Raw genomic sequence first — 18,535 nt, 5'->3', positions numbered from 1 at the left:
GAAATGTGATCTAGTTTTGTGATCTGCTGGGTCAGGGACAGGCCAAGGCAATCTGCTGCCTGAGGTGAAAGATGAGATTGTGCCTCCGCGCCCCTCCCCCCCCCCCCCCCCCCCCGGCTCCTCCTCAAAACTACAATCGGGGATAAAGGGGTTGGGATGCATATATATGTATTATATGCACATAAAACTCTTGAACAGCCTGATGGAATCAAACCACACACAAAAGAAAAGTGTCCAATCCTTTCTATCAGGGTTGAGCCCTCCGGTTCTAGTGGCCGCCAGGACTTGCAAGACCTGGGGTAATGAGCAGGGCCAGGCAAGTAGTAGAAATGAACAGCTGGCACAAGGTTTGGTGGAGCAGGAGCTGCCAGGCCAAGGCCAGAGCCCATGTATCCTCCCCCCCCCCCCCCAGTTCAGAGACATCAAGGGTGGCCTATCCCAAAGAGTGAGTTTTAACTACCACAGTAACTGAGATTGAAGGCCAGTGAGTAATGTTTTCCAGCAGTGCATCTGGAGTATACATTTGGAAAGGCCTTTCGTGTTTTTTGCATTCTTAATGCTTCTGAGGTGTAGCAAGAACCATGTGCAGCCCCTTAGCCAGTGAGTATTTCTCAGTCTCCATCAGGTGGTAGGTCAGATAACTGGTGCATCCTCTTCTCAAGCCTGGTAGAAAAATTGTCTGTAGTTCTTTTTTGTCTTTTAAAGAGGTTTGTTTGTTTGTTTGTTTTAGTTTTGCTGGCTGTTCCTGCTTTTCAAGTCTCCCCACTGCTTTATGATAACAATTGACTGGCTAAGGGGCTTCACATGGTTCTTAACTGATAACATCATAGTTCAGTACCTCTCAGTCTCCACCTGCTGGCAGGAGAGCATAACCATGCATCTGGACTGATCTGGTGGGACTCAAAAGAAAATTAGAATGTAAGATCTAATATCCATCCCCAACTCCAGCACTTAGACAAAGTGTGGGAGAATATATTCTATGAATTAAGAAACATCTGGTGCAAAATTCTTATACATGATTGTTAAACAAGAGCAAGGTACAACTGAAAATTTTTTAAGACAGTCATGGTGACAGTGCTAATATTTGTGGTGGCACTGAAACATTTATTTGAGATTGCCTTTAACCAAGGATTATGGCTACAAATGTTTGCTAAATTGTGTAAACCTGAATCCCCAGTGAATAAAGGGAAAGGGACAAAGACTGGGGAGGGAGAGGAAACGAGAGACAATGGCTATTTGGTAGAGCACTGCTGCATACTAGCCTCCCTTCTTTCTTTCTTCCAGAAGGAGGATGATCACCAATCCACTATCTGGCTCCTAAATGAAAAACAGTTCTCGACAAGTTGATAATTAGAGCTGATATTTTGTTATGTAGTTGTTCTGTTAACTTGATGAACACATTCTGGTGATGTTTTTTATGCTAACATTGTGTTCTGCAGTGTATAAACGCTTATATATCATTTCGTGATGCATTTCTTTCTGTTTTAGGACATTGAATCACTGATGTCAGAAGGGAACAAATCTCGAACTGTGGCAGCTACCAACATGAATGAGGAGAGCAGTCGCTCTCATGCGGTTTTCAACATCATCCTCACCCACACGCTCTATGATGTCCAGACTGGGGTAAGTAGAGCAAGCTTTAGCATTTGTAATGTATACACTGGTTTCACTAAGAGGCATTGGAGTGCATAAGGGAAAAAATGCCTCCCATCCTATATTTACTATGTGATCGCTACACAGAGTGTACACTGATGGACATGAACTAGCTAGCACAAAATATCTGAATATAAAAGAAGATGCAAAAATATCAATTTATCTGGGTAGGTATAAGAATGAAAGCACGTCACGTGATGCCTGCTTCCTAGGAAGACGTGGATCTGAGCAGCTCCCCTGACACCTGCTAAAAACTGCTAAAAAAATACACAGATCCGGTTGGGATAAACGCTGGTACCTGCTTACCAAGGTGCAGAGAATACCCCCAGACGCATTTGAGAACGCCGGGTGACTGAGGTATGCCCACAAAAGGGCAACGAACAGCAAAGATAACGCGGACCCTGAATCAAGCCAAGATGGCGACGCCGCAAAAGGCCCCGAGCTCAGACCCAGTTTCGCTCCCGCCCCCGACGCTTGTGCAGAATGCAGAATGGGTGCAGGAAATCACAAGATCAGTATCGGCGGCACTAGCCGACAGACTGAATAAGTTGCAATCAGCAGTGGAGGAAATCCTGGTATGCTAAGATGAGAGCATTTGGGGAGAATGAGTGCCGCATTTACTCTAACGCATCAAAGCTTGCTACTATACAATATCACAGCATGTGGACGGACTGTTTAAGAGTGTTATCTTTACAAGGGGATGTAGAGGAGGGGGAGGGTGGGAGGGGGTGAATGGGGTATGACTGTTGGGTAATGGAATGGGATAGGATGGTGAGACTGGAGGATGATTCTGAGGGATTAGGATAGGAAGAGGGGGAAAAAATGGAAAATACAGTGTGGGGTGTGGACCATGCGGGTAAACATTGTTTAATTGATATGGAAGGTTCAGCTTGCGATTTCTGGGTCTTTAAAGCATAATTGCAATTTGTAAGTTTAAAGTGCCTGCGAGCACACATTGATGCACTGTGTTTATAAAAAAAAAAAAAAGAATGAAAGCAGTGCACACTAAGGAGTGCTTGCTACAGCACACTATGCAAGGTGTTCACTTATGGTATTTTTCCCAGTTTATTGCAGGGGGTCATGTGCTAGAAGAGGGAAATGTAGTCAAGAACTTAGAAAAATATATTTACATGTGTAAATTAAAAAAAAATAGAATGATGATAACCTGTAGCTTAAAAAACAATCGATTATAAGAAATTTCATGTAAAAAAGCACAGTTCACATAAGGGAAAGGGGATGGGATTTGATATACTGCCTTTCTGTGGTTACAGTCAAAGTTGTTTACATGTTATATACAGGGGAGCCAATGCAGAAAGCCACACATTAGAGCCGCTGACCACATGGCTTCTAACACAAAGTTTCTGCAAAAAATTACTTGGATGCAGTACTCAATAAGCATGTAAATTACTGCTGTGTTAAAATTGTGGCAGTAAACCATGTGGAGATAGAGGCAGCAGAGAAGTATGTAGAGGAAGGTATCACAGAGCAGTCCCACCTCCAGTTGGAAAGCCCCTGTGCTATCCTGGAAGAGCAAGGTCACCTAGGAGATCATCAGCTTGTGTCAGAAAGTAATCCTATAGCTAGACTTGCCTTCCACAGGATGCAGGTTTTGTGCCTAGGAGAGGGGAGGATTAGGCTGCCTTTTGTAATTGGCAATTTGATCATTAGGAATGTAGATAGTGTGATTGGTGGGCAAGAAGATCACTTGGTAACTTGTCTGCATGTTGACAAACCTCATGTATTGCTTAGAATGAATTTTAGAGCGTACTGAGGAGAAACTGGCTATCGTGGTACATCTGAGTTCTAGTGATGGAGGTTGCAATAGAGAGGTTTTGGAAACCAATTTTAGTCTTTTAGGTTGGGAATTGATATCTGAACCTCCACAGTGGCAGGCTAAGAAATGTTCCCCATTCTACAACACAGGACCCTAAAGCCAGGTTGATCTCTAGAGTCTTAATGCATAAATGAGACAGTGGTATAGGGAAGACATATTAGATTTATTAGGGCCAGGACAATACTACTACTGCTACTACTACTGCTTATCATTTCTATAGCGCTACTAAACGTACGCAGCGCTGTACACTCTGGAGAAAGGGGAAATCTGCTTCAAACGGGTGGGCTCCACCTTAAACCAGGGTGAAGCCTAGCTGCCGATGATGATAATTAAAAAAGAGCAGCCTTTGAACTAGTTCATGTGGGAAAGCTGACTTGTTTGGGTAAATTAAAAAAAAATCATGGAAGATAGACAATGCCTGGAATAACCAGCATATGACACAAGCTTTTATTTTTTTTTTTTTATAATTCTCTTTATTTGCAGTTAGATTAATTTTACAAATTGAAACCTTGTTCAACAATTTTTCATCATGAAATAAACCAACAAAAAAAGTTACTGTGTTTTCTCCCTCTTCCACCCTCCCCCCTCCCCTTCCCCCCTCCCTCCGAACAGTTATCTATTCCTGCTATTGCATATCCATCTCTTTGTATTCAGTCCAGTTTATAAATTCAAAATCTTGCTTCGTGCTGATGAAGTCAATGTGTCCCAAAAGGGCGCCCAAATGGTACAAAATTTATCTCCTTTTTTTGAGGCTAGATCTGATATTCCTGATCGTTCCAAAGTACAAAATTGAATCATGGATGAGCGCCAGTGCGCAATCGTGGGTCCAGCCGGATCTAACCACAGCTGCAATATTACCTTCCTTGCCATCAGCATAGCTTTTTTCAGGAAGATCTTCATGCCCCGTGGTATGGGGCTCAGTATGTGGAAGATATCAAACAATTGATCTGGTGTTGGGCGCCATATAGTTTTCCAAAAATTAGAAACATGTGTTGCGAGAGCTACCCAGAATAGCCTGATTCTCCTGCAGGTCCAAAACATATGACCCAGATGGGCTTGCTCCTTTGTACATCTTGGGCAGTTGTTATTTTCTCGTAGAGTAGCCCGATATGCTCTTTGTGGTGAAATGTGTAATCGTAATACAAACTTGTAATGTAACTCCCACCAACTGGCATTGTCTGTTAAATGATAAATTGACATTAAACAAGATTCTATCTGTTCTGGTCTCATGTTTAAGACTAATTCTTGATTCCATTTCTGTGTTTCTTTCGAATAGTCATATTTTTCAATTCTATCTCTCAACATGCCATGAAAATATTTTAATGGTGTGCGAAGTTGAGCTTCTAAGTCCAACATATTCTTAAGTCTTTCCCACACTTCTGAGGTGAGCATCGTACTATCCAATGACTGCACATAATGGCGGATTTGGTAATATGCAAATATATCACTCTGGGCTAGGCCAAATTCCTCACATAAACTTTGAAATGGCTTAATAGTTCCCTGCTCCGTTATCACATGAAAGAGATATCGTATCCCCTTTGAGGCCCACATTTGAAATATTCGTGATGTATCTCCCACGGGGAAATCACTATTCCCTTGAATTGGCAATAATGGGGTCATCTTAGGATTTATAGCATGTATTTTACACATCAGCTTCCACGCTCTACGCATAGGCCGAAAAATTATATTTAAGTGTCTCGAGAGATCCGCTCCCTTTGTCGTGGAGTGAAGCCAGTGGGCAAAATGTTGTGGTCTCAGAAGGGATATTTCTGACCTGGTACAGGTAAAAAATTGAGTTGATCTGAACCAGTCAGAAAGGTGACGAGCACTACCAGCTATTGAAAAGAGGCGCAAATTCAACAGCCCCAGTCCTCCCTTGGCACGTGGCAACATAGCTCTCGTGAGTGATATACGTGCTCTTTTCCCTTGCCAAAGAAATTTGGTTAATTGCCTACCCAACCATTTCTCATCTTTGTAACTCAGCATGAGCGGCAGCGTTTGAAACATATAAATCCATTTTGGAAATAAAATCATATTGTATAGCGCCACTCGACCCAGCAATGAAATGGGTAACCCTTGCCAGCCCTTCATTTTTTCTTCCATTTTGATTTTGTGGGCCTCTATATTGTATTGGTATAATCGTGATAGATCCGCCGTGATATATATCCCTAGATATTTTACTACTGTAGATTCCCACTTTAACGGGAAAGGGCCAATCCAATTATCTTTTATTTCAGATTGGATTGGTAAGACCAATGATTTTTGATAATTTAGGGAGAATCCTGAGTAAAAGGTAAATTCAGCTAGCGCTGACAACAATCTTGGTATAGAACTATCTGGTCGAGTGAGCGTAAGAAAAATGTCATCTGCAAACGCCAGTATCTTCACTGGTTGTTCCGGCAACTCAACCCCAAAGATATCCGTATCTTGCTGAATGGTTCGCAGTAAGGGTTCTAGATAAAGCAAGAATAATAATGGGGACAATGGGCATCCTTGTCTCGTTCCCTGGGATACCTCGAATGGGCGAGATTTATGTCCATTTACCAAAATACTAGCAGTTGGATTATGATATAGAGATTTGATAGCCTGTAGAAACCAACCTCCCATACCTATATGTGTAAGAACCTGGAATAAATAATCCCATTGAACCTTATCAAATGCCTTCTCTGCATCTAGACTGACCAATGCTAAGTGTTGTTTGTTTGATTTACAATGGGCTATAGATAAAAGTATTTTCCTCACATTTAGAACAGAATGACGTCCTCGTACAAATCCTACTTGATGTACTCCCACTATTTGAGGTATGTGAATAGCTAGTCGGTCAGCTAGAATCCTGGCCAAAATTTTTAAGTCAACATTTAGTAGGGATATGGGTCTATAGGATTCAACCCTATCACGAGGTTTGCCAGGTTTTGGTATTAAAGTGATTAACGCTTCATTTTCTGATGAGTTGAAAAAACCCCTATCCACCACTGTATCATAATAATCCAGTAATGGGCCGCACAGTTGTGTCTCCAGCATTTTATAGTACTCATGGGAAAACCCGTCTAAACCCGGGGATGAACCTCCTGGCAGGGATCTAATTACTTTTTGTATTTCTGCAGCTTGGATCGGTTGTGACAAGTGTAATTGGGCTGCCGAAGACAGTAATGGTAGACCTGCATCTTCAAGATAATCAGTTAAAACCGGTCCATGTTCATTTTGTGGCCTTGTATACATCTTTTTAAAATATGAGTGAAAAATTTGTACCATTTCTATTGGATTTGAAGTAGGGCGTCCACTTTCTGTATTTATCATAGGGATAAATTTCTGATGATTTTCAGAACGTGCCAAGTGTGCTAATAATTTCCCGGATTTGTTTCCAAAACGTTGGTAGTTATGTTTTCTAAAGATTAGTCTAGATTTAGTTTTTTCATGAATATACGCGTTTAATGCCACTAGCGAAGCAATCATCTGTTCTCTATTTAAGGGTGTTGGATTTACTATAAATGTCTGTTTTGTTTTTCGGTATTCCTTTTCTAGATTAATAATAGCATTCGCTAAACGTTTAGTTCTAGCACTCATAAATGCTATCACCTCTCCTCGCATCACTGCCTTGGAAGCTTCCCAAAAGAGTGTTGCAGATGAACAGGAGCTTAAATTTGTTTCCTCATAGTTCTTCCAACTCAATTGTAGATGTTCTAGAAACTTTTTATCTTGTTTTAAATAAGAGGGGAATCTCCATATATGAGACTCCCTAGCTCTCTCTCCCATTATCAAATCTATCCATATTGGAGTATGGTCAGATACAGCTAAAGGGCCTATGATAGCTTGATGGATTTTATGAAACCAAGTGGTAGATATCAATATATAATCTATGCGTGACCATGTTTGGTGGGCCTTCGATTGATGTGTGTAATCTCTGGCAGTAGGATTTAATAGACGCCACGGGTCTACTATTTGTAAAGTGGAGCAAAAATGAGCTAGTCCTCCCTTCCTTCCTGATCCTGGGCCAGGGCTTGGCGATGATCTGTCCAATTGCGAGTCTAAGACCATATTGAAGTCACCTGCCCAAACCCAAGGAGCATCTAGATATTTGTGACCCAAAGTTATGAGAGATCGAACAAAGGATTGTGAATACCCATTAGGTCCATAAAGTGCGCATAAGTAAAAGTTTTGACCTTGATAGTTTACCTTCAAGAGTACTATTCTACCTTCATCGTCTTTATACAATAACTGTGTCTGACATTGCAGCCTTTTTCTAATCAAAATGGCTACCCCACTACGTTTTTTGCCCGCAGACGAGTAATAACAATGTTCTACCCATTGCTGCTGCAATTTTTGGTGCTCCGTATCTGTTAATTTTGTTTCTTGCAGACATGCGATGTCTGCGTTCTGTCTTTTTAATTGGGCCAATATTTTAGAGCGTTTTATCGGAGATGAGATGCCGGCAACATTCCATGAAACTATTCTAAGTTTAACAGCACCTTGTGACTCCGCTTTCTACCACATCTAAGAATTTGACCTTCTTGTAAGTAGCCCCCGAATGCCCAGCCTCCTCCGGGAGCCATTCTCTCTGAGACACTAACCTGCTGACCAATCTCTCAGGTTGAAAAAAACCGTCATGGACTTTAAAACGGTAACTTGCTGAGAAATTAGACCGCAAGAATTTATAACAATTTACCATTGCCTCTTTCACATTTATCATCTTTTGCATGCACTTAGCAGTATATAGTTCTTCCTTACTCACATTCCCAACCCCCTCCCTCCCCCTCCCTCTTTTAGATCCCCAAACTCCCACCATTTTGTCCCGAGCCTTCTACGTCAAGCGCGGGACAATAGTCAGAATGATGCCCTAAGGTGCCCCCCATCCTTCGTTTATAACATCTAACATTTCGTTTTCTATTACACTATACCTCTGGAACTTACTTCCGTACCAGTTATCATTTGCATTCCCTTTACAGTTATAAGTTTCACTAATAGTCTATCAAACCCGTCAGGGTTCTATTTCTAATGTCTCCAGCCAGCTTTTTGCCTCCTCTGGTGAGTAGAATGAATGCCAGCGATTCCCTTGTGAAACTTTCAGCATAGCTGGATACTGTAATGAAAAGCGTAGGTGTTTTTCTACTAATATTGTACAAATTGGAGAAAATGTCCGTCGCTTCGCGGAGAGAGCCCCCGAGTAATCTTGGAAGAGTCGTATTCTCTGTCCATCAAATTTTACCTCCTCGGGATGGTTTTTATAATGACTCAGAATCTGTGCTTTTTGTGAGTATCGATGAAACTTTGCAATTATGATCCTGGGCCTGGTGTCTGTCGCACGAACTGGCCCAACTCTGTGAGCACGTTCTAGGGTGATAGGATAATTTTCTCCCGCCATTGGAAATTGTGCTGTCAGCCAAGTTTGCAGAGTGGTTAATAAAGTTTTTTCTGGTAGCGATTCAGGGAAGCCGAGAAATCGCAAATTCTCTCTTCGAGATCTATTTTCCAGATCTTCGATCTTCTCTTGCTGAGATTTATTTAAGGCCTCCAGCTGTTTTATCGCTGAAGAGTGCGTTTCCAAAATGTCCTCGACATCCGACACTCTGCACTCCAACTCCCCTGCTCGCCGAGTAAGTTCCTCGGTAGATTGTGCAATTCCTGCTATCTGTTCCGACAGCTGTAAGAACCGGGGATCTAGTGCTTTTACCACCGCTTCTGTTATCTCAGGTATCCAGGTCGATGGTTGTTGTATTTGTGAGGGAGATGGTGGCGCCGCCGCCATCTTGTCTTCCCCTAGGCGCACACGATCTTGTATTCTTTTTGAGGATTTCGAGGACATTTGCATTGAATTTCTGCTTAGAAATTTGTCCATACGTTCTTCTCCAGTACTTAAGACGGTTTCAGTTCCAATTTACTTCTTTTTGGTAACAAAGGGAGTTGAAGGATGAGGTTCCCTGAGCGGGCGAAGCTAAGCACGTCTGCTTCCCCTCACAGCATCACGTGACCATCATGACGACACAAGCTTTTATAATATTTATATAAGTGCTCATTTTCAAAGCACATAGACATAGTAATCTGTGTAACTTTGTAAGTCAGTGTGCTTTGAAAATGAGTCTTATAGAGGCCCTTTTACTAAGCCGTGTAAGCGTCTACACGTTCCTAACGCGTGCCAAAATGGAGTTACCACCCGGCTACCAAGTGGGTCTTGTGGTAATTTTATTTTTGGTGCACATCCGATATGCACGTCCGAAAACTAATTTTTGTTTTCGGCCGCATGCCAAGTGGCATTTGACGCACGTAGGTCGTTACTGGCCGGTTACCGCGTGAGACTTTACCACTAGGCCAATGGCTGGCAATAAGGTCTCAGACCCAAAGTGGACGTGCTCCAATTTTGATTTTTGCTGCACGTCCATTTTCGGCAAAAAGTTTAAAAAAGAATTTCTTTCAGGCATGCTGAAAAATGGATCGGCGCACACCCAAAACACATGCCTACAGTACCGCAGGCCATTTTCAGCGCACCTTAGTAAAAGGACCCCATAGTGTATTATGGTTTAATGGTTTATGAGAAAAAAGAGAAAAAGGGCAATTAGATTTTCAGAATTGTTTTGTTTTACACATTAGCTATGAACAAAATACTAGCAGGATTAGTGTGACTGAGTTAATGCCTCTTGAATTATTAGAGTCCCAATGCTGTTTAATGGAATGCGGCCTTCAGTATTTATTCTTACCTTTGGAAGAGCTTTGAAAACTGGTTAACCATAACCTGTGCTACCAGGTAACTGTTCACACTAATGTGTGTTGGAGGCAGTGGAAGGCAATGGACATTAAGAAGAGAATGTAATATATGCTGTGCTAGGAAATTCACCATCATGAGGTTCCACTGTATTAGAAAACAAAAGAGCCAAACAAAACAAAACTCTTAAAAAACATCATTCACAAAGAACACCAAAAGGCGCCCTGCTGTGGTCTTCAGGAATCTGAGGCACATGTGTGTGTGTGTGTGTGTCTCGGGGGAGGAGGCCTCCCCTTAATCTTCAGGAGCTTTTTAGCAACAGACCCTAGCAGCCAGTAAAATTGTGAAAAATGCAGTTTGTAACAAATGTCTGCTCGAGAACAATGGCATCTACGCTTTCTCTATAAATCTGAGTGGATTGCTGTCTATGCATGTGCTCCTTCTGTTAGGGGTCCCCCCCAAGTGATTCTCCTTTATGAGAGCCATCTTCTGATGATGGCTGTTTCAGAATATGAGTGCTCTGTCTTTCTTTTGTGGAGGCATCTTTATAAAATAAGCCCTGCATTGCCAGCTGCACATTCAAAACCATTGATCAATATGAATTTATGGAGGACACTCAGTGTAGCATAGGCATCTGGTCTAGATGGGCATCCCTCATTCAAGTTTTAGTGTTTTTGTTTTGGGGTTAAGGGGTTAAAGGAAGAAGGGATATATTTCATTTCACTTCCACTCCCCTCTATCTCTGAAGTACCAGAAGTGAATCTGCAAAGAGAGAAAAACCTTGATGCCTCTAAGTAGAGTATTGGTGCTTTGGGAAAATAGTGTCAGCTATGAACAACCAGCAATGCAAATTTTGTAGCTCAGTGAGTAAATGAGAGAATTTTTCCCTATTTCTCTCCTGTTTGTTGCATTTCACAAACTTAATTCTATATTTTAAAAAAGCACAAAAATCTTGCCCTCTTTTATGTTTCAAATCTGTTTATTAACAATAAAAAAATGAACAGTAAATAAAACAATGATGATAAAATCATAGCAAATATTATTCTAACTAACCCCACCCCTGATCTGCCTTCTGTTATGCCTCATTACATGCCAGATCAAAAAGAAAAGAAATGCAGCTGAGAATGAGAATAAGAACCATGGAAGATCACTAATCTTATGGTCATCCGCTACTTCCACTATCTAATTTAGCATCAATCAGCACCCCCCCCCCCCCAGAGGCTGAGCGCAATATTGATCATTGTTAAATTAGAAGAAATTGAGAACCCATCTTCCATATTTGGTGGTTTTCAAAGCCGCAGTTCATTAAGGGACTGCATTACAAACCTTAGGGGACAAGGACTGAATATAGGGTTCCCATTTGATCGGAAGATCTTTTTACACTTTGGGGTTATTGTGGCTGCTCGAACTTCTAAAGTCATCAATGTATGGAATACATTTCTCTAATGCAGCAGTGATGATGGGAGCGATTGTGTCCAAAACTGAAGATTATATTTCTTCCCCACAATGATTGCTTTGTTTAAAAGCTTGTGCCCGAGTCTCGTCCCTTGGGTTTCACACCTCTGCCAACCCAAACAGGTAGCCTGTCTGCGTCTGGTAACGGGCTCCATAGCAAACATGCGAGATGCTGTTCTAAAGTTTTCCAAAACTTATATATGGAAATGGGACTTGATATACCGCCTTTCTGAGGTTTTTGCTACTACATTCAAAACGGTTTACATATATTCAGGTACTTATTTTGTACCAGAGGCAATGGAGGGTTAAGTGACTTGCTCATAGTCACAAGGAGCTGCAGTGGGAATTGAACTCAGTTCCCCAGGACCAAAGTCCACTGCACTAACCACTAGGCTACTCCTCCACTATGTGTCTGGAGTCCCAAAAGACATATGTCAAAATATTATATGCTACTCTACATTTGATACAGATGTCAGTAGAGGTATAGCCCACCCTATAGGCTTGTAACTGGGAAAAATAGGCTTTCATTAGGGTACAAAAATGACACTTTCATAAGTGAGTACTTTATACAAGGGTTAGAGTGGACTTTAATGGATTTTACTTCTGAATTAATGTTATCCCAGTTCTCAACTCCTTGTTCCACTTGAGAATTTGTGTACTGTAATCCTTTGGAGAATGAAGCTGACATAGGGCCCAGGGCTGGTGCTAGGGTTTCTGGCGCCCCCATCCCCTGCAGCCTATTAGTCGGCGCCACCCATCCAGCATCTCCTCTCTCTCCTTTCTTCTCCCAACCCCTCCCCTCCCCTCAGTGAGAGCAACACAAACTCCTCCACTACCAGACACCTGCCCCCAGTGCTTTTTTTGCAGGAAAAAAGGTACTGGTACTCATTATGGGTAACGTTAGGGACAGGATCACTATGGCTCTGCCCTACAGTAGCCACATCCCTTTTTATCAGCCATAGCTCATATAAACAGGCATTATTGAAAATATTACACCAGTATAGGAGAAGAAAAATAACTTGTGTTTTTTTTTTCATTATAGATAATTTCTGTAAACCATTACAGCTCCAGTATACCAAAAATGACACAAACCAAATTAGCGCACAGACCAGGAATTTGGAGAACAATCTTACCAAATCTGAAACACAATCAGGCTTATTTTCGAAAGAGAAGGGAGTTCATCTTTAGACACAAATCGTGAGATGGGCGTCCTTCTCCCAGGGGCGCCCAAATTGGCATAATTGAAAGCCGATTTTGGGCGTCCTCAACTGCTTTCCGTTGCGGGGACGACTAAAGTTCCCGGGGGCGTGTCAGAAGCATAGCGAAGGCGGGACTGGGGCGTGCCTAACAGATGGGAGTCCTCAAGCGATAATGGAAAAAAGAAGGGCGTCCCTGACGAGCACTTGGGCGACTTGGTCCATTTTTTGTTAAGACCAAGCCTCAAAAAGGTGCCCGAATTGACCAGATGACCACCGGAGGGAATCGGGGATGACCTCCCCTTATTCCCCCAGTGGTCACTAACCACCCCCCTCCCACCCTAAAAAAAACTTTTTAAATATTTTTTGCCAGCCTCAAATGTCATACCCAGCTCCATGATGGCAGCATGCAGGTCCCCGGAGCAGTTTTAGTGGGTGCAGTGCAGTTCAGGCAGGCAGACCCAGGCCCATCCCCCCATCTACCTGTTTTGTGTTGGTAAATATGAGCCCTTCAAAGCCCAGCACAAACCCACTGTACCTACATGTAGTTGCCCCCCTTCATCCCTTAGGGCTATGGTAGTGGTGTACAGTTGTGGGGAGTGGGTTTTGGGGGGCTCAGCACACAAGGTAAGGGAGCTATGCACCTGGGAACAATTTCTGAAGTCCACTGCAGTACCCCCTAGGGTGCCTGGTTGGTGTCTTGGCATGTCAGGGGGACCAGTGCACTACGAATGCTAGCTCCTCCCATGACCAAATGGCTTGGATTTGGTCGTTACTGAGATGGGCGTCCTCGGTGTCCATTATCGCCGAAAATCGAGGACGACCATCTCTAAGGTTGACCTAAATTTCGCGATTTGGGTGTCCCCGACCATATTATCGAAACGAAAGATGGACGCCTATCTTGTTTCGATAATACGGGTTTCCCCGCCCCTTCGTCGGAACGTCCTGTGAGGGCGTCCTCAGAAAAATGTGGGCGCCCCTTTCGATTATGCCCCTCTATATGTTATCAACCTTTCATAGTGGTATAAAATCTAAAGGAAATTTCCACAATTAGGACCTGTAGGATCCTCACTCCCCTCACCCCCCCCCCCCCCAACCACAACTCCACCCATATGATAACATGGTCTGGTCGCTTCTGATACTTTTGCAAATAGATCTCTGACTACTAAAATATAATCGATGCGAGAATGGGTTAAATGGACCCTCGCCATATAGGTATAATCTTGCTCCATGTGGTGGAGTACTTGCCAAACATCCAGAGGAGCAGTATCCCTCTAGTGGATTCTATTGGTTCTTTATGTGTATTGTGAGTTTTATGAAGGTCTAGATCCGCCACTTTGTTAAAATCCTTAGCAATTAGTTTAGGACTACTCGTAAACTGCTGGAGATTTTTTTTTCCCGCAAGATCTTGTAAAATGGCTTACTGTATAGATTAGGGGCATAGACATTGCTACGAACTACTTTCTGACATTCAGTAGTTATGTGTGCTGTTATACCTTCCCTCAGTATCTGATATTAATCTGTTTCTCCATGGCCAACCCCTTGTGAAATTAAAAAAAAAAAAAAGAAACACTCTTGCTTTCTTAGATGCTGTAGGGGACTCAAGATATTCCCCAACCCAGCCCCTTTGCAGTTTGTGATGTTCCTCTGAACTAAGATGTCTCCTGTAATAAAGCAACTGAAGTATTATGTCTCACTATTTTATGCCTCTTTATGGGGGAATTTGTACCTCGCACGTTCCACAAAACAGTTTTAAAAGGTATTTAGGAATCATCAACTGTCTTACAACTCACCATTGATGGTCATCCCATAACACCGGGGTCAGCCATCCCAGCCTGTGGCCCACCCTCACAAACCAAGATGATTGTTTGTAATGGCCTACATAGCGTTCCTCATCAAAGATCGATTTGCCTACATTTTTAGGGTCCCCTGTTGAATCACTCAGTCCCAGCCTGCTTCCCTTCCTTTTTTCTTCCCCCAGCTGCTTTTCCCAAAAAGCGTTTCCTACCCTCCCCCTATCCCCCCTTACTATAGAAATAAGTCCTTCACTCAAGCCTCCCTTACTACAAGGAGGCGACCTGTAAATACCTGAACCCTCCCTCCCCCCCCCCCCCCAACACACACACACACATTAACTACTTTTCATTCAGCACCCTACTGCAGAATCAAATAGACTAGAATGACTGGGTTCTATTTTACTGTTTATACTGTTATATATAACAGTAAAATAGAACCCAGTCATAATTGCGGTCAGTCAAGGGGATCCATAGCTTCAAAATTCCAGCTCCCTATTCTGCCCCACCTCCACTCCTAAGATACTGCTGCTAAGTGCTGGACATGTCCCGATTTGTCACATATGGATCTATATACTGTGCAGTCATGTTCCAACAGGACTGCTTAATCTCTGTTTCTGATATCAACTGTGTTATGTCAAAACACATGAAGAGGATGATGTCACTCTTGTGAGTCCTCCTTTTAGGATTGCATTAGTGTTCCATTGAAAGTGCCAGCACTACCATACCTCTGATGCAGGTGGCATCATGTCAAACACCACAGAAGCCCATATTTATCCAGGTGCTCAAATCCAGAAGCATAGCACACTTAAACATTAGTATTGAGGTTTTTTCCTGTAGGCATTCTTTTCCCCAGTTTTCAGAACTCCCACTCACTCTAGTCCCCATGAGACTCCAGTATTATTTCTGCAGTAAAAAGTCTTTTGCTCCTGCACATATGTAAAATGTAGCAGTCCCCTAACCGTCTACACATCTTAAATGCATATTCTTGAGTTAAAGGTGTTTAAACTTAACATGCACAAAATGGATGTTGTGGCGCTTGGAGTTCCCTTACAATTGAAGACGTCACTTCAACATACATTTCCATTTCATCGGGTCTCAAGGGCTTAAATATCTTGGGGTTGTCTTGACGCCTGTTTTTTCCAATCTCTTTTCAGCAAATTACCCCACCCCGCCCCATTGAGTGACATATATCAAGATTTAGAACGCTGGGACCGCTTAATGCTTTCGTGGTTTGGTCGGATTGCTACTTTGAAAATGAATATTCTTCCTCGTTTGATGTACCTTTTTCAGGTTTTCCCTTTTCGGTTATCTTGGATTTTCCTTTCTGGTTTATAGAATCGTTTGAACTACTTTATTTGGCATAACAAGCGTCCACGTTTGCCTCGCTGTCTTCTGTATAGAGATCCTAGGAAAGGTGGTCTGGGGGTGCCTAATGTTGTATGGTACTGTCGGGCTGCACAGGTCCGGGCAGCTCTAGAATGGTTTCAGGCTTATCCACACAAATTGTGGGTACATCTGGAACAGATTGCTGTGGGATCTCCTTCCCTCCGTTCCCTAATGAGACTCCCACATAAACATTGTAAACTACCACTTGACATCTGTCATTTCTATACACAACACCTTTTATTATTGGCATGGGTTCTTTTCCAAGCCTGATCTAGTTTTCTTCCGTTTAACCCCTATAGCTTTTAATCCACTTTTTCCTCTGGGACTTGTCCCGGGGCCCTTTATTCTTTGGGCTTCGCTGGGTCTGAGCACTTGGGGTCAGTTGTTTGAGGATGACGCATTGAAACCTTTTGCTACTTTGGCCGCAGAATATCCAATCTTACCCCATAAGCAGTTTGCCTATATTCAGTTAAAGCATTTTCTTTCTTCTTCAGCTATTAAACCACAGATACTTTGAGAGGACTCATTTCTCGAAGATTTTTGTGAGGATTCTAGGGGAACGAGAGGCCTTATTTCCTGTCTCTATAAATTTCAATGGACTTGTGTCTGTCCATTATGCCTGCATCACCTCCAGTGGCAGTGTGAATTGGGAATAACTATTAGTGATGAAGACTGGAATCTCTTGGAGCGGACTTCCTTGAAGATTTCTATTTCAGTTCCCTTAAGGAGAATTTTGCAAAGGTCCTATACAGATTGACCCCTGCCCATCTCCACCACATGTTCCCTGCTGTATCTTCTTTGTGTTGTGAGGCTGAAGGGAGTAAGGTACCTTGGGTCACCTATGGTGGTCATGTGTTAAAGAGAAGGCCTACTGGAAAGCTATACAATACCGCTTACAGCATTGGTTGGCCAGACCAATCCAGTGGTCACCAATTTTCTTTTTATGTCCTAAGAAGCCTCCTGGTTTGTCCAAATCACAGGCCTTACTGGTGTGTCATGCTGTGTCTGCGGTGAGGGTGACAGTGACTGCTCATTGGAAACAATCCACTGTTTCTCCTCTAGTCAAGTAGTTGAATAAACGTTGGTACATTTGCAAAATGGAGAAACTTTGGGCAGTCCGATTCCAGACTAAATGGGAAGCGATATGGGAACCTTTCCTGAGGCATTGCTCTTATTGACTCAGCATGGTTTGTTATGATTCAGTTGACATCAGAGCTTGTGTTGGGGGGGGGGGGGGGTTAGGTGGGTGGGGTTGATGGGTTCCAGGGTATTTTCCATACTATGAAAACAGCTTAATATGTTAGACGTTTTGTTTGGTTCAATACTGTAGTATAGTTGCTGAATTTGCAATTAGGGGAACATAACTTTTTTTTCTCACTTTTTATTGCTGTTAATTGTGACTGTGCTTTCCCTTGCTTGTAATATTGTCTTTCCTGATTGGATGTATTTTTGTCTTGGTTTCAGTCATTAATAAAGACTTTGTGAAATTTAAAAAAAAAAAAAGCAGCAGTCCTAGCATGGATCCCTAGGGAACCACACTGTCTACCTGTGGGGACAAATCACATTTTACCAAACCTCAGGAGAGGGTTGGCAAAGAGTGAGAAGTAAATTTTATCGTAGCACTCTGGATTACCACAAACTTCTCACTCGCAATCTGAAATTCAGAACAGGAGTATTCTTGTAGGGCTGTACTACCGTCTGCCGAGACAGAACGAACAGATGAATGAAGAAATGTTTACAGAGATTAGGAAAGCTGGCAAATTAGGCAACACTATAATAATGGGTGATTTCAGTTACCCCAATATTGACTGGATAAATGTTACATCAGGGAGTGACAGGGAGATAAAATTTCTAGATGTAATAAACAACTGCTTCTTGGAGCCACTGGTCCAGGAACCGACTAGAGGGGGAGCCATTTTGGATCTGGTGCTTGGTGGCATGCAGGGCATAGTGCGAGAAGTGGCAGTGTTGGGTCCCCTGGATCAAGTTTGAGCTACTATCTGGGATGAACCCGCAAAGGAAATCTACTGCAGCTGCATTTAATTTTCAAAAGGGCGACTATAATAAATTGAGGAAAATGGTTAAAATGAAACTAAAAGGATCAGCCGCTAAGGTTACGACACTAAATCAGGCGTGGATGTTATTGAAAAATACCATCTTGGAAGCCCAGACCTGATGCATTCCACGTATCTGCAAAGGTGGAAAGAAGAGAAAATGTCAGCCAGTATGGTTAAAAGGTGTGAAGTAAAAGAGGCTATTACAGCCAATAGATTGTCCTTCAAAGAATGGGAAAAGGTTCCAAATGAAGAAGATAAGCAAAAAAAAAAAAACCCCAAAAAACCCCCCACACACTGGCAAGTCAGATGCAAAGCATTAATAAAAAAAAGCTAAAAGAGAATATGAAGAGAAACTTGCTACAGAGGCTAAAACTGACAGTAACAACTTTCTCAGGTACATCAGAAGCAGAAAGCTTCGAGGGAATTTGTGGGACCATTAGATCACGAAGGAGCAAAATGGGACG

General features: G+C 42.5%; 1 protein-coding gene across 1 annotated transcript in view; it reads left to right on the top strand.

Annotated features, from left to right (window-relative positions):
• The window catches only part of KIF13B (kinesin family member 13B), a 427,996-nt gene that overhangs the window by 169,586 nt on the left and 239,875 nt on the right, over positions 1-18,535 (top strand). The window contains exon 8 of the mRNA XM_030198710.1: positions 1,489-1,623. Within this exon, the coding sequence (XP_030054570.1) occupies positions 1,489-1,623 (135 nt within the window). The remainder of the gene's footprint in view (positions 1-1,488; positions 1,624-18,535) is intronic.

The sequence above is a fragment of the Microcaecilia unicolor genome, chromosome 3 (genome assembly GCF_901765095.1).
Source record: "Microcaecilia unicolor chromosome 3, aMicUni1.1, whole genome shotgun sequence".
Lineage (NCBI taxonomy): Eukaryota > Metazoa > Chordata > Amphibia > Gymnophiona > Siphonopidae > Microcaecilia > Microcaecilia unicolor.
The sequence above is the reverse complement of the archived record's forward strand: the minus strand, read 5'-3'. Positions and strand labels throughout refer to the sequence as shown.